The 17,371-nt window shown below is 45.3% G+C and overlaps 1 protein-coding gene across 1 annotated transcript; it reads left to right on the top strand.

Moving 5' to 3' along the window:
- The first annotated feature begins 8,845 nt into the window (after positions 1 to 8,845).
- LOC120707170 (cysteine-rich receptor-like protein kinase 10) lies at positions 8,846 to 15,986 on the top strand. Its single transcript, XM_039991991.1, has 7 exons — positions 8,846 to 9,745; positions 9,956 to 10,090; positions 10,604 to 10,734; positions 10,820 to 11,030; positions 11,200 to 11,437; positions 11,524 to 11,674; positions 15,312 to 15,986. The coding sequence occupies exons 1-7, from the start codon at positions 8,917 to 8,919 to the stop codon at positions 15,657 to 15,659; spliced, it is 2,043 nt and encodes a 680-aa protein (XP_039847925.1). The 5' UTR covers positions 8,846 to 8,916; the 3' UTR covers positions 15,660 to 15,986.
- Positions 15,987 to 17,371: the final 1,385 nt, after the last annotated feature.

The raw sequence follows: 17,371 nt of genomic DNA on the forward strand, positions 1-17,371 counted from the left end.
ATCTCCTCAACCAGGGGACTGCCCTCAACAGGAGGTTCAACAGGAGCATCAACACTCATTTCAGTAAGGACATCATTTGGAATATTACTAGCACCGGTTTCTACCTCTCCGGAAAGATTTAGATTGGTATTTATTTGTGACTGTGTTGGCATAACCGGTGTTACAGCCGGAGAAAAAAAATCTAATCGACCTATGCCTCTTCATCCTCAAATCTGAAAAATTGACAATTTAACTCTATTACTCTAACATCATAGATTCATAGTACTCTAACATGGAGGATGGATCCAGTTCATCTAATTTCTTACATCTCCTCGCTATCTGCTGACAGCTGACTTGCAGCACTGGCTCACTGACCGCACCCACTGCCGCGCCGCGCGGGTGTGCGGCAGCGCAGGCCGCAGGTGCCTGGCCGGCTGGCCGCGAGGCGCGAGCCGCCTGCCGCTCGCCGCCTCGCCGCACCTGACCGGCTGGCTGTTGGCCTCTCTGCTCCCCAGTCGCCCCTCGCTTCGCCCGTGCTGTGCAGCCGCCTGCAGTGCCTGCCTGCCTGCCTGCCGCTGCGGCGCTGCCGACTGCCGTCGCCCCCGGGCCCCGGCAGCCCGGCGCCCCGGCCAGTCCCTGGTCGCAGTCCTGCCTGGTCGCGCCTCGCGCGAGCTCGATGCGCCGCCGCCGGCTGCCGCGCCCCCGATGCGCGATATGGATGGATGGATAGTGGATCACTGGATTGGGATAGGGTTGAGACGTTGAGTTGCTTATTTGTCCAACTGGGCCTTGCCGCCTTGGACTTCAGAGTTTAGTTGGGCCAGAGATCAGAAAACAAAAAAAAATTGGGCCGCCGAACCCCGGGCCATGGCCCGGGTGGCCCGGGGTGTGCCTCCGCCCCTGGATCACGGAGCTTACGCCGAGATGAGTCTTGACCGTTCACGCGTCAATCATGCATGTATACTCAGTCAGTTGGGTGCTAGTATTATTTCATAATACTTTATTTCTTGGAGATAAGGTGTATATATATTCAGCTGGGTGCTAGTATTATTTCATCCTACTTTCTTTCTTGGAGATAAGGTTGATGCAGGGAGACTGGGAGAGGCCCTGTTTCGCCGAACTTTAGGTATCCCTGCACCAATGCCATTTGTAATTGTACTTGTGATGTTAACGTGCCTGATGCTGAAAGGTCTGCATTTTCTACAAAGCTACTTTCTTTCAGAGTTATTCCAGGTCAAATCGGATGTGATGTACTACGCTTACAATTTGTAGGGATCGGTTCAGATTTTTTGCTCCGCTGCTGCGGTGGGCATGTAGCACCACAAATGCGGTGCAGCGGTTGCTGCTGATCTCTGTAACCGGATCCGCTGCAGTTACCTCCCTTGCAGTTGGGTCACTGCCACGTGGGCCCCACACGTGCAGGCCCCACACGCAGTGACTCAACTGCACGGCGCCCAACTGCAGCAGAGCCTCGTCCCTGATCTCTGCCCTGTATAGCTGAAGCTGCAGCGGCAGCAGAAGTACTAGTAGAATCTCTGCCGGGCAGATTAACACATTATGTTCCTTTGTCTTATACTCTAAATAAACAGAAATATGAGTCATACTTCAAAATATTTATGATGAAAAATCGCAACAAAATAATTTAATACTTAAGTTTTTTACTAAGAGGAGTGATCAAAGCTAGGTAAATTTAAAAACTGTACGGTAACCTATATATTTATAAGGCACCTGATGTTGAAAGCAGTGAGTTTCCGATGGAGCTATTGCAGCTTCTGGAATTCCGCGAAGCTAAGGGAAAGCCGTGACAATGATTTATCATGGTTTACCATTCTGGCTGGCGATTTGTTGGGTCTCATTATTAGGGAGGTAAATGGTACCTATATTTTTCAACTTTATTCAAATTCGATCCGGTTTGGAAGAGTTTTTATCCATCCGTATCTGATTGCGGATATTTAATATCCATAACCGATCCATATCCGGATACTAAAAATTAAATTTTTATGATGTCGATATCTATTATAATCTTATCTGGCAAATACTAACATTATTCGTATCTGACTTTGTATTCAAATAAAAATATGAAAACAAATATGATATCAGTAATATCCGTTCGTATTCGATCCGTTTACATCCTATTTATTACTACAGCCGCACGCTTTTCTAGCGAGGCATCTATCACCCCCAGTTTTGTCTATGCTGGCGGAGAAGGTTTGTTACCACTGGTCTAATAGTTTTTTGAAAACCCACTGGTCTAATACTAATAGTAGGTGAGCGTAGCGTAGTGGAGTATGAAACCGGCGGTAAAGGGAAGCATCACCGTCAGCTTGTGGTTAGGGCTGGCAATGATGCCCCCGCCACCCTTCACGGCGAAAGGATCGAGGCGGGGGGTTGAATTGGGACTTTTTCAAATTTCTAGCAAATCCTTAACCTAAACTAATATTGCTCAATTTATAAATTTGAAACATATTGACTAGAGAATACTAGCATCATGAACCTAGGTTGGAAAGCACACTAACATGGTCAAGTTTTCTAGTGAAATTCACACTAGCAAGTAAACAACCTAGTCAAGATATCATATTAGCATGGATAAGTCATAGTCAAAGAGAAAGCAAATAAGATCAAGATCAAACACAAGCAAAATGAAATGCTAGAGGTAAAAGTAAGAGACACGAGACAACCGGATTTTTTCCTGTGGTATCGAGGAGTTGACGCTCCCCCCTAGTCCACATTGGAGCACCCACACAAAGGTATTGCTCCCTTGCTCCACCAAGAAGAAAGTCCTCACTAAGAATGCTCATTTTCCATCTCCGGAATGCCGAGCTTCACACCGTGTACAATCTTCTCTTCTTGGGGCTCCCACAAAGTCTAAGAGCTCACTAAGAACCTCCTGATCACCAAGACCGTCTAGGTGCCATCAAACACCAAGAGTAACAAGCTCTCAAAACTTCACTTGACCCTCACTAAGCTGGCCCTAAGCCCAAGCACACTTGCTACACTTCAAAGGATTGAAATCTTTAAGTTTGGAATAATTTCTAGCTCTAGATCTTCATCTCATGGCTCAAAACACTCTCTCCTCTTCTCTTGGTGGCCTCATGTATTCAATGTGTCAAAGTCATCATAAATGAACCAGAGGGTAGACTTATATAGAGTGGAGAAGCCCCCATAGCCGTTGCACACCCACTGCAGAAAAAATCGGGACCATCAGAAGAACCGACAGTGAGGCATTAGTTAAACCAGTCTCTCTGCATCTAAATAGTAGCCATTAGATCCCTAACATAGTGTGCAGGCTGGCATCATTGCACCGATGCTTGCTCCGTTGTTGCATCGGTTAAACCGGTGCTGTAATAGTACAGTCAATGCACCGATGCTTGTCTTTGGTGCGTCGGTTAAACCGGTGCTGAAGCAAGGTCTGGTTCCTCCAAAACATGCTCTCTAGATAATAGTATATCGATTACACTGATACATGTCTTGGGAGCATCGGTTAAACAGGTGCAGTAAAGAGTTTTAGACTTGATTCAATCTGCACAGTCAAATTGAGCCGGTGTCTAAAGTTAGAGCTGGAAGTGAAAGGGGGACTTCACCACCATTTTGTGTTAGGGCCGGTGGTGAAGGATGGGGGAGCTATTTATTCTCCACTCTCCTCTTCTTCCCTACGGGTACCTCCATTTTTACACCCCGAGTTTCTCCATCTTTTCACTGCTTTTGCACCTGTTTTTCATCCAATTTCACATGGAGGCTCTCATTATCTTGAAAAATGCACTCCACTCCCTTGTTCTATGGTGTGTAACCATCATCCTATTTTATTTCTAACTCATTTCATAATGTGGCTGTAAGTTCTCAAGTTACTGCTTTTGAGAGTTCTAGTGAGAACCCTAAAATTGTGCTAGCATTTTCAAAGATTGTAAAAAAAAATGTGCTCCTGATTATAAAATTATATGCAAGGGTCTTGAACAATCTTCTATCCAATTTGGTTCTCTCTAATTTCTCAAAGCATGATATGTTGGCTGGAGAGAGTATACCTGCTGCAAGGAAGGTTGAGGTGTCTGTTCCTTCATTGAAGGGAATATCAGAGGCAGGGACAGCTTTGTTTCATGGAAACAATGATGTGGTCACAAATTCTAACATTACAATTTCAAAGTATTCTTTCATTGATCATAATATTTTGTCTGGTAATTCAGAGCGTTCATTTCTAATTCAAAGCAAGATGACATGACCATCTGTTCTCTCCAACAGCCTCTAAGCTATAGTCATTATTGCAAGGAGTAAAAAAAAAACTCATCCGTCTCTGAATTGTAGGAGTATGAAGACAACAAGCAGAAAGAAAATGCGATTATTGCAGAAAGGGATGAGGCCTACGCACATACAGAAGATGATGGCAAAATCATGGTTGCTTCCATGCAGCCCAAGTATAGAAGTACTGGTATTGATCATAAAAAAGAGGAAGCTGTAAAATTTATGTCTTTGTTTCAAGCGGGAGAGAGGATGATGAGCCCAAGGCTCCTCAAATTATCCATGCTGAAAATTCTAACATTAATTCAATTAAAGTAGCCAGTAATTTTCTGGAATCCTTTGGTGCCAAATTCGGGTCTTTCTCTTTGCTTGAAAAATACAGAAAGATACATGATCTTGTTGCTTCGTCCAACTTGTTTCACTTTGGTTGCAGCTAATTTGCACATGCAGCAAGAGATGCAGTATTTATGACATGCATGGTCTGGGCCTTTAGTTTTGCCCCCGCGTCGTCCTGCTAGGCGACACAGGCGGCTCCCCATCCCCCCCCCCCCCCCTCAGCCACCAGCCTCCTCCCCATGCCCTTGCCCTTGCCGTTGTCGAAGTTGCCGCCAAAAGTCTGGCGAGCAGCGAGGAGGACGATGGCGAGGGCATCAGCTTGCCCCCCCCCCCTCTTTGTCAAAAGTCCGGCGAGCAGCAAGGAGGACGGCGGCAAGGCCATCCGCTTGCCCCCCCCCCCCCCTCTTTTTCCTCCTCTCCCAACCTCTTCCTTCCTTCCCCTCCTCTCTCCTTACAACGGCGCTATGGACATGACCGGCGGCTTGCTCCTCGCCGGAGTTGGACGGATCCACATGGGGAAAGGACGGATCCGCGTGTGTGAACGCCAGATCTGTGCTTTTTTGGGCTCGTACACTGTGGGTGCGAGGCTGCTCCGCTTGGCATGCCGGTGGGCATGCTCAGGCTTCGCGGCGGGCAAGCTCCTCGGCATGGCTGCCGCCGGCGGCGGCTGACGCGTCCACCTTCGTAGTTGCGCCTGGTGTCCGTCGTGACACGGCCCTGCGGCTGCGATGGATGCTGACGCGGTCCGGCGGCGACAACGACACGAGTCGGCAATGACAACGGTTCTGCAACTGGCTTGGCCTAGCTTCACATCGGGGGGGTGGGGGTGGGGGGCATCCTGGAGCGGCCCGGCGGCGACGCCGGTCCGGTGGCAGTGCCGTTGTCCGCTGCTGGCTCTTCGCGATGGCTGCATGGTGACGCGGCGTGGCTTTGGCTTCTGGCGGTGCCTGTATTTTGCGCATCGGTGTGTCGACGACACCGTGGTGTGCCGACAGCGGCTTGCTCAGGCGTTTTCCAATGTCACCGTGGTGCGTCGTTGGATGTGACCGTGCAGTGGTTCACCAGCAGCACCGTGGTGGTGGGGCTAGTGGCGCCGGCCGTCTCTTGCGCCGTGAACGATACGGGTGAAAACACATCCCTCCTTGGGACGGCGTTGATGGCGCCACTGGCGTCATTTCCTTCTTGAAGGCGACGGGCGGGTATCTCTAGCGTGGACCAGATCTTTTGGTGGTAGGCACTCGGCTATGCCTGCAGCGTCATTTTTTTTCTTTCTTTTTTGCCTTTTCCATAAAGAAAAAAGAAAAAATTGTTGCTTGTGTTGGTGTGGTGTGGCTCATGTCGAGGACCCAATCCAGCCGAGCATGGTGTGCAACAGTGTAGAGGCTCTAGTCGACGACCCAATCCGATAGGGCTGAGTCAGTTGAGGCCTAGGTCGATGTCCTAATCCGGCCTGGGCAGCAATGTCGTCGTGTTGATGCCCCAATCCAACCGACATGTGCCCGGTGCCGTCGATGTTCCAATCCGATCGGCTTTAGTTGTAGATATAGCTGTAGGTGTTGTAGTTGTGGTGTATGGTTTTCAGGTCCGGTTTACCTATAAATTGGATTAATACTTTTCTTCTTATTAATATATGCCAAACCGTAAGGTTTAGGATCTTTCAAAAAAAGATGCAGTATTTATAGAAGAGTAAAATGCACCAGAGGTGGTCCACCAATTTGTAAAGGTGTGTCATTTAGGTCCACAAACTCCAAAAGTGCATTTTTAAGTCCATCAATTTGTAATTTGGGTCAGTTAGGTTCATAAACTTTGAAAACATAGGTCTATAAACTCTGAAAGTGCATTTTTGGGTCCATAAACTTGTAATTTGCGTCACTTAGATCCATAAACTCTAAAAGTATATATTTTTAGATCCATAAACTTCATCCATGAGCAATCATGTTGCCGCAAAGGTCGCTCCGATATCACTGCCCGTGAATATCTTTCAACCACTCACCAAGAACGGATTGACCCAAGTCTAACGTCGCCACGAGATTTTTCACCACAACACCTAACGCCACCATATCTAGCTACCCGCGCCATGGAGGACATAATATCCGCCACCACAGTACACATGTTGTAGAGTCTATCTGTGACATTCTCCACCTTTTCCAACCATCATCCCCTTCTCTCCACCCATATTATAGGGTCATATCTAGATCTAAGCTCTAGAACACAACAATGGCAGTCCGTAAGCTCCTCATTAAATCCTAATACATGTCAATAACCTCCAAAATAAGTCTTTCATCCCTCCCATCTTTTCTCTAGATGCTCTCGATTCAAAATTGGGGTTCAAATTTCATCCTTCTAGCGAAACTCTAGCTAGGTGGAGGGGTATGGATCTAGCCGACACAAATTACAAGTATATGGACTTAGAAATGGACTTTCAGAGTTTGTGGGTCTAAATGACACAAGTTACAAGTTTATGGACCCAAAAATGCAATTTCAAAGTTGATAGACCTAAGTGACACCATCTTACAAGTTGGTGGATATCTGGTGCATTTTACTCTTTATAGAAGGTTAGTTCATGCTGCTGGAAGCATCCCTGTGGAGATTAACTAAACTTTGATTTGATTAGTATCCTTGCTAGATTATTCTATATTATTTTCATACATGGCGTTATGTACCAGCTGGGTCTTCTGGTTACATTAAGTTATAGTATCGTGTTTTAGTAGCATTAGGTTATAGTATCGTGTTTTAGTAGCATCACGGGAGACAGCTAATTTGTTGTGTGCCAAGACTTTGCCGTGAGCCTAATTTTGGGCACACGGCAAAAGAGTAATTTGCTGAGTGCTTGAAAAGAAACACCCGACAAAGAGGATTTTCACGTGGTCCGGCCATTGGTGCCTTTTTTCGCCGTGGGTTAAGAAAAGCACACGTCAAAATATTTGCCGTGTGCCACACGGCAAAGATGTTGTGTCCGTAGTATAAGACTTGTTCCGGGTCTGAGTCCACTACGGCTTGCGTGCCTATATGTCAGGGCATTGTCCCTTGTACGAGTCAGACTTTTGATTATCTACCGTGACTACTTTTTCGTCACAAGGGTTTTTGCCACGTGTCATCAGGTGGGACGAAAAAAAAAAGAGTGTTGACGGACTAGAGATTAGTAGCGTCATTGTCCGGAGTCGTCCGTCCATTTTGTAGCGGTCCAGCAACGTACACTAACCCCTAATAACAACCTGCTCTAGGGCCGGCCTCGCAGCCCTCACCCCTTTTTTCCCCTTGCTACAGTCGCGAGAGAGGCGAAAATAGGCGACTCAAGCTTTCTCGGCGGTGACTGCGTCGATCCCCTCGTCTCCTTGGACTCCGGTGGCTCGCCGGGGACGGGAGACAGGGGATCTACCCCTCGCCGTGCGAGTTTGTATAGGGTAGGTAGGTTTAGGATCTAGTTTCTCCTAGGGTTGCGTCTCATCTTCATGGCGGCGATGATTTTGGTGCTGCTGGCGGCGGCGGTGCTGCTGCGGCGGTCAATAATCCTCCTCGGCGGCGTGCGGGGAGAGGGATCTGCGAGGTCAGTTCTTCCTCTACTTGATGCGAGGTGGGGGATGACTTCTTCCCCGTTGTTGGGGTTTGATTCCGGCTCGTCGGTTTCCATGCCGGCGAGGGTGGATGCCTCTGCTGGGTTGCTTGCTCTCAGATCCAGAGCTGGCAACCGTAGCTCTTGCTCTCCTCTGTTTCCGACGGACGATGGCCGGCGAGCTCGTGGAGGAGGAGTTCCTTCCGAGGAGCGCCTGTACAGGAGTCCGGCCTTGGTTCTTCGTCGTCTCCGGTGGGCGGCGGAGGTAGGAGGCTTTTGTTTCAAGGCTGCAGAGTTGGCTAGGGGATGGATGGATGTTTGGTGGCTGGACCAGGCTCGGTCTTCCTTCGACGATGGCGGTCGTCGACGGCGAGCAGAAGTCCAGGAGCTGAGGAGCTTGGGGCGCGGCCCCGGTCGATGTGCGATTGCCGATGGCTCCATCCCGTCCTTTGGGATGGGTGTCCATTGCGACTCACCTCAAAGCCGGCAGGCGATGGAGTTTCTTCAGCTCATGGGGTTGCTCGGTGTGCTCCTCGACGGCGGCTGCCGGCGGCGGAGTTCTCGAGCAGCATTGTTTTCTCAAGGACCTAGGGACTTGGTCGTAATTTTTCTTTACCTCAGGGTCCTTTGTGATGTTTGGGTGACACAGCTGTCTCTGTATCCTTCCAGTGTGTTCCTGTATCTGTACGTGTATGTGTATGTTTTCCTTACCTAGAAATGCAGGAATATTTATCAAAAAAAAATAACAACCTGCTCTGCTCCTGAGCTCCTCCCTGTTATGTAAGGCTGTCACAGCAACACCACCAGTCCGCAACGCAATGGCGATGCTGACGAGCGCCCTCCTCCACTGCCTCTCCGCCGCCGCCCTTCTTCTCGTGCCGCTCTCCACTGCGCAACCGCTTCCATGGCAGCTCTGCAACAACACCGCCGGGAACTTCAGCGAGAACAGCACCTATCAAGCCAACATCCGTCTGCTCGAGAACACCCTCCCCAACAACGCCTCCTCCTCTCCTGCTCTCTTCGCTACCGGCGCTGCAGGCACGGCGCCGGACGTTGTCTACGCTCTCGCGCTCTGCCGCGGGGACACCAACGCCTCTTCCTGCGCGAGCTGCGTCAAGCGAGCGTTCCAGGACGCCCAGCAGCTGTGCGCGCTGAACAAGGGCGCCACCATGTACGACGACCCCTGCATCCTCCGCTACGCCGACCGGGACTTCCTGGCCAACACCACCGACAACAGGGGCGTGTTTATCGCCTGGAGCTTCGACAACGTCAGCGCGTCGGCGGCTGCGGCGTTCGACGCCGCCTCCGGCCGTCTCGTCAACGCGACCGCTGACTACGCGGCGGCGGACCCAGCCAGGCGTTTCGGCACAGGGGAAGAGGCGTTCGGCGACAGCTATCCCATGATTTACTCGCTGGCGCAGTGCACGCCGGACATGACGGCGGCCGACTGCCGGACATGCCTTGGCGACATCATCAGGAGGTTCACCCCCACGTATTTCAGCAGCAAGCATGGCGGCAGAGTATTCGGAGTGCGCTGCAACTTCCGATTCGAGACATACCCTTTCTTCTTCGGTCGAGCGCTACTGCAACTTCCAGGGCCGCAGGGGCCACCGCCAGCGAGCATCACGCCACCGGCTAGCGGCCAAGGTGAGTTGCATGAACAGAATTTTCTGGTTGATGATTTCGTTTTACTCTGATAACTTTACAGTCTTGTTCCACGGCTACTCTGTCAAACTTCTATTTAATTAATTTAAGGACTAAAAAGGTACTGTCTTAAGTGAAAATAGTTATCGGCAGTCTTCGTCACAGTTTATTAATGTTCTGGCTGTGTCCCTTCTACTGTTTGCACTTTTTCAGGAGGAACAAGAGATAGAACAGGACGGATCCTGGCCATTACATTGCCTTTAGCTGCTGCAGTACTAGCTGTCACAATGATATGCTTTTGTTTCCGGAGTAGGAGAACACCAGCACAGAACCACTCAGGAAAACCAGGTAAGCCCTGCTTAATAAGTTACATCAAGTTGTTATTCAATTGGCCTGAAAGCAGAGAACGCGGTGAACAATTTCATACTCCCTTCGTTCCAAATTATAGGTCATTCCAAGAATCTTGGTGAGTAAAAAATTTTCAGGTTTGACCAAATTTATATGACAAGATAATAACATTTATGATACCAATTAAGTATCTACCAATTAAGTATCATTAGATTCTTTGTTAGCTATATTTTCATATTGCACCTATTTGATGTCATAAATCTTTATATTTCTTTTTATAATTTTGGTCAAACTTTGAGATGGTTTGACTCTCCAAGATTCTTGGAATGACTTATAATTTGGAACGGAGGGAGTATGTCATTTTCCAAAGTTTTATGATTATTGACTGCAAAAATACCAATTACACTTTCTCCTAGTAGTTAATAAAGTGGTGATCAAGTTTCCTGTAAAGAACGAAAACCTTGTGTTTATAAGTTGTACAGTATCATTGTGTGCCTATTCTCTTCCCAACAGATTCTACTACTCCTGATGACATTGAAAGCATCGATTCACTCCTCCTTGACCTATCAACGCTACGGGCAGCAACAGATAACTTCGCTGAAAGCAATAAGCTTGGCGAAGGAGGGTTCGGTGCGGTTTATAAGGTAGCAACCATATCTAAATGCAGGCACGTTCCCTTTTTTGTTGCAAATCAGTAGACGATGGTTGAGTGCCTTTTCACACGTGCAGGGAGTCCTTTCTGGAGGCCGTGAAATAGCAGTGAAGAGGCTCTCACTTGGTTCCAGGCAAGGGGTATCAGAGCTGAAAACTGAGCTGGTACTAGTTGCCAAGCTTCAACACAAGAACCTTGTGAGGCTCATAGGGGTTTGCCTGGAACAGGACGAGAAGCTACTCGTGTATGAATACATGCCAAACAGGAGCCTTGACACCGTTCTTTTCGGTACGTTCCTCTTGGTAGCCGTTTCTCAAAATGGTCTAGTTCATAATAGGAGCATCATGATTGCAACGAAAGAAGCCATGTCGTTCTATTGGAATGCATGTTTCAAAAATACACTGGGCCTAGCTCCACATTTGTAAACACTATGAGACACTGGTGGTTCGAATCACAGATTCTCAGAGAAGCAAAGAACTGGAATGGGGGAAGAGGCTCAAGATTGTAAATGGAGTTGCCCGAGGCTTGCAATATCTCCACGAAGAATCACAACTGAAGATAGTTCATCGAGACCTCAAACCAAGCAACGTACTGCTTGACATTGCTTATAACCCGAAGATCTCAGACTTTGGCTTAGCAAAACTCTTCGACGTGGATCAATCCCAAGGTGTCACCAGTCACATTGCTGGAACATAGTAAGTACTATTATGTATTTCCTTGACAAAGCATCTAGATAGCATAGGTATATAAGGCAGTGATAATTGTTTGGTTAATGTTTCAGTGGATACATGGCACCAGAGTACGCAATGCACGGGCAGTATTCAGTCAAGTCAGACGTCTTCAGTCTTGGTGTTCTGATCTTGGAGATGGTCACAGGGAGGAAAAACAGCAGCTTTGATAACTCGGAGCAATCTGTTGACCTCTTGAGTCTTGTGAGTACTTCTTTCTTATAGAATTAAATGGACGGACCCAGTTCGATTGCATAGCAGCAACAGAACAAAAACAGTAATCATTTTACATCCCATGGCAAAGGCTGGGCAGCACAGCACCAACAAGACACTAGCACATACACCGTGCATACTTGGGTAAAACGACCAGGAAGTTCAGAAAAAAAAATTACAACCAAAAAGAGGCAAAAAGAAAAAAGACAAAGAAAAAAAAAGGCAATGACTCCTCCAGCGCAGGCCATCTCACAAGGAGTATTTCTGACAGTAGGAGCCAACCATCGCCCATCAGCCGCACCTCCGGTTTCCCAGCTCCAGCTTCAGAAGGTAGCCTGAGAACATATCCATATGTTTCACTGGGCACAGCACGCCCCAACCTTTCAGCATCGTCACCATGGGTCGCCAGATATATTGCATATATTGCGCCACACACAGCCCTGGAAACACCATTTATTCCTTTCCAAATGCTCCACAGAGCAGAAGCATACACCATATTAGTTAAGAGTCACTATGTGTTTCATCTCGCAAAGCTAAAATCTGGCTAAAGATTCATAGTCAACAACAGTTTGACTATTCGGAAGTTCGCCTAAATAAGCCCAAACCAATTTAGATACCACAAAATCAAAGAGTAGATGGTGTACTCCTTTTCATTACAAAACAAGCATGATCCATCCTCAAGGTATCTCAAGGTATTGTCACTAGTCAGAATTTTGTTTTCCAACACCAACCACGAGAAGACATGAACTATTAGAGGAACTCTAATCTTACAGACTGCTGGGGTAAAAGCAGGTTGCACGCCCCCCCCCCCCCCCCCAACCCAACAACACCCCAAAAAAGTTGACAATGTAATATAAAGAACTGGAGGAATAAACACCACTCGAATTATATTGCTAAACCATCTCATCCTCTTTCCCACTCAATCTCAAAGTGGAAGCAAATAGCAATCTGTACCTTTTTCTAAAGAGGGCAGGTGTAACACATCATCTCCTAAAGGTGCATCTAAGGTTAACACCATCCCAAAGGGTAGCGATAGTCGCTGACTTCTCATTCACCAAGTTATAAACATCCCAAAAAAAAGTATAGCCAAGCTAGCTGACCCAAGCCACTTAACTTCCCAAAAGCGCACTCTCTCACCATTACCCACTTGCCACCAGCCCAGAACAACACACCCTTCAAGAACTGTGAGAAACCAGCATCCCTGCCTGTAAAGTGTGTGTGTGTGTGTGTGTGTGTGTGTGTGTGTGTGTGTGTGTGTGTGTGTGTGTGTGTGTGTGTGTGTGTGTGTGTGTGTGTGTGTGTGTGTGTGTGTGTGTGTGTGTGTGTGTGTGTGTGTGTGTGTGTGAGTTATAATTGGAATCGAAGCTAGACAGTTTTGATGACAATTAATCTCCCCACATAGGAGAATAGCTTTCCTCTGAACCCAGCAATACACTTGATCACCTTATCTACCAAATGCTGGATATCCTATGTGCTTGCTGTTCATCAAGCTTAAGGCCTAAGGGAGACAATGTCCCTTTTTATGGAAGGTGATTCTCATGATCTCGTCCAATTGAGTTGCTCGAAACAAGCTAGAGTACTTGAGATTTCTAAGGGCCCTCTCTTCAAAGCATATTGGAGCGAGAGCGCTAGGACACCACCAGGTCTAAAGTCAATCATGAGGCCCTGCACCAAATCCATGTTGGCCGCTTTGGATAATATCCTAGTTAGAACATCTCTCTCGAGGTTGAAGAGCCTTTGGGAAATAGGGTCACCCTGCTTAAGCTCATTACCAATTTTGAAAAACTTGTGTTCTTTCCCGTTTAGATTACATCGACAGAGCCGCCACTACTATTTCATCTGATGGACAGCTCCTATTTTTTCGAACCACTATAAATTTCTCTCAAAAAGATGAGACATTCAGGAAATCATTTTTTTTTACTGACTAAATCATCAGTCTTCTGAAATCTTTTGCTCGATGGACATCACCCCTCTCTTCCTTCCTAAGTGCTACATATATTCATCATCGCATCCTTATCCTCTACTAGACCATTCGGGCCCTCTAGGACAGTAATGAGTTTCTTCCTGTTGAGTTGGTAAGAGCATCTACAGCCGTCACTTTTCTCCAATAAACTACTACTATTAGGAAAAGAATATGCTCCAGCAGTTTCTCAATACATTCTCTTTCCTCAATAATTATTGGTTTGTCCCAATATTTCCTCCCAACTCCCTCAAATAAAGAGAGGATTCGTGCTCTCCCAGTACGTTTGTTGTATTGAAACAAGATATTGGGAGATCGTAAAAGTGTCTCTCCTAGTAATCCATAAAAATAGCATTGGGACATCCCAGTAACATCTTATTGGGAGGTGTTTATTGGGAACCACAGGAGATGCACGCACTTAGCCACCACTTGAAAGTAAGGCAATATTTCTATCTCCTTCCAAAAGAATCATATCTCTCCACCTCTATCTCGCCTTAATCTCATATAGAGATCCTTGCTGTTCTAGTTTCTTAGAAACCTCCCTAAATCTAGCCCTCTCCTGAATGTTCAAGTCTCTAGATTCAGAGAGTAAGTTCAGAGAGATGGAACTCCTCTGCCAACTCTCTTTTCCGTATTTTGTGAGCACTTCTTCATCTCACAAAGACTATACTGAACTAATTCTCGTAACATTTTCCAATAACTAGTAGAGTAACCTGCGCATTTGTGCAGCTAGCTATGACACATAATTTGTTCCTCTCTTTTGGATCTTGTCAATTTGATTTTGTCACTTTTAAAGCACTTTGATTGATAGTGCAAAGCAAGTGAATACATCATGTTTTTTTTCTGTGTATTTTTAGCTCCAGATATAAGTTATCATACACACTGTCAACTTATTAATATATGGTATTTGGGATACATATTACTTCGTAAAAAATGATAGTAAGAAGCTATAAAATTAATATGTGTTTTTCTTAACAAATCTAATAATACAATTTTATGCACCAATCCAATACTTTTTCTTATAATAATGGCTTAACGTGAGAGTACAACAACGCTTAATCAACAAACTTAGTTTCTCGAATAGCTCCATCAATGGCAGATACCACAACTCTAGCCTCATCAAGGTGTTCCTTGGTAGTTGATACTGCTCTGCCGACATCAACAAATGCTTGCACCTCGATCCGACCCTCCACTGATCGCCATCATGTTCGTGATAGTGTTATATTATCCATCTTCTCGCATTATTTTACAGTTTGATTTAGCTAAGCTCTAAACGATCTTATTTGTAATCCAAAGAATCTAGAAGCATATACAGATAGTATGAGTTGGATTCCAATGTGGTCATGTCTCCGCAATTAATTTTATCTAGTACAACTAAGTTAAATCCTTTGTCTCCCCGTCAGATTTAATATGCTCTTTCCTTTTTACAGTAAGGTTCACATGGAAGCTACTTTTCTAAAATAAGAAAATATTTTTTAAATAGCAATGGTTGGTATTGATGGATAGGCTTAGTGGTATTTTGGGCTAATTTTTATTGTAATGGTAGTTGTGGGTAATTTTTATTTTTTTCTCCGATTAACGTGAGATTTTCTAGACCTTAAGAGTGAAGGTGGAGACTTTTTTTTTGGTCAAGTACTAAGATAAAAGATTGTTACATCGTATGTGCAGGTCTGGGAACATTGGACCACGGGAAAAATTGAAGAGTTGCTCGATCCATTCTTGAGCCGCCGGGCTCCTCAAGATGAGATATTGAAGCTTGTCAACGTTGGGCTTCTGTGTGTTCAGGACAGCCCTGCAGATAGGCCGATGATGTCGTCTGTAAACATCATGCTTAGCAGCAACACGGTCTCGCTCCAGGCCCCGTCAAAGCCAACATTTTGTGTTCAGGAGATGGAAGATCAATCGCACTTCTATTCTGATGCGCATCCTAGAGCAACGCAGTTCCAGTCCACAAGCAAGTCAAAGGCAACAATGTCACCAAATGAGATGACGCTTACAGAGCTCGAACCAAGATGAACATGAGCCTTCCAAATGCTGTCATCAAATATTCCGTTGATAAATAAATAATGCTCCGCGGCCGGAAAAATCGTACTCTGCGTGTTAGTGCATTTCAAGTCTTACATTGGATTAGCAACCCTCTTGGATTATATATATATATAAACAAGCCACCTCACGGCTAGCATCAAGAATCCAATAGTTCTTATATCTTGTCTCTTCTTGGTTTGAAGTTGTACTTATATTTACTATCACCATCTTTGTTGACTGTTAGAATAACTCAAATCTAGGGCATGTCAAACATATTTATTTGTTGGGCTCTGATATACTATTATCTACTTCGATCAACCTCTCATAGATAATTTTATACAAGTTATTTTTTATTTTCACTATAAATGAATCACTTTTATGGCTTTATTTTCTTTAATAGTAGAAGTTTTGACAATTAATAGTACGTAGCTAACAGTATCACTACTACAAAAAGGGTACGTAGGGGAGGGTAAAAACTCATTTTAGAGGTGGGTACCGCACCGGCTCCTGCTTTCCGCAGGTAAAAATAGCTGTTTGCAGGGGCAGGTCACCCCCTCACCCACCCCCTAGAAATGCCCAGTCCACCAAAAAAATCACAGATTTAAATTTAAATTTTTTGAATCTATTAGCCGCTATTTTTGTAATTTGGATTCCCACCAACTTAGAACTATCAAAGCTACTGCGCGATCGAATGTCATAGTGATCGACATGGAACATGTTTCATAAATATAATTAATTATGCATGCAAAATTACATCATATGGAGATAGAACACAGACATATATATATATATATATATATATATATATATATATATATATATATCATCATTATAGTACATCATTAAAATTGAAGCTCGAATGCATATTTTTTCTCCTATTTATGAATGCTACTTAAGGAGGCACGATATTGCTTCTTCTCCCACTCAGGAAGACCAAGATATTTAGGATCCGTTGCTAATTCGTATTCTTTATTATAAAATGTGCTCCTTCACTTCATGCATAATGAAACCACATAAATCGGCGACTACGTGTAGAAGTTCTATCTCATGAAGTTGTCCCTCATACCTTGTTGGATGGTGCTGCAATTAATGAGAATCCATGGAGAATTTAAGCAAGTGTTAGATATACAAAAAAAATAATGTAACACATGTACATCTATCCCTCATAAAGAGTAGTTTCTTACACTTTCAAGATCAGTTGTGTATCTCGCTTGCACCCTGAGATGCTCGCATATGTAATACCCACAATACATGGAATTAGTAGGTTGCATGTGGCACGAGAAGTTGTGCGTAGAGACATTTCTATTTTTTTCTTGGCGGGATGAGCACCTCCTAATTTAATGTAGTGATGGTAAGTCCTGTTTTGAAAATGAAGAAATGAGAAGTTAGTTTGTAAATGCATACTTTATGAAAATTTTTGCATGATGTACATATGGAGGATAATAAGTTCACTAACAATCGGAGGATAAATATGAAATCCTTGAATGTGCCCTTTGACCAATCCAAGGAGTCCAATACAAGAACTCTTCCAAGCTTCGGTTGTAGGACAAAAGCAATCCAGTGATTTCTGCAAACATATTTATACAATTTTTAGCTATATGGATCAGAGCACGTGCATATTGTAACAAATGATTGAAATTAGACGCACTTGATGTTGTATGGGGCAAATATGCAATAGGCCACATCTCCCTATTCTCGAATCA

This window comes from Panicum virgatum, chromosome 5K, assembly GCF_016808335.1.
Source record: "Panicum virgatum strain AP13 chromosome 5K, P.virgatum_v5, whole genome shotgun sequence".
NCBI classification, from domain to species: domain Eukaryota; kingdom Viridiplantae; phylum Streptophyta; class Magnoliopsida; order Poales; family Poaceae; genus Panicum; species Panicum virgatum.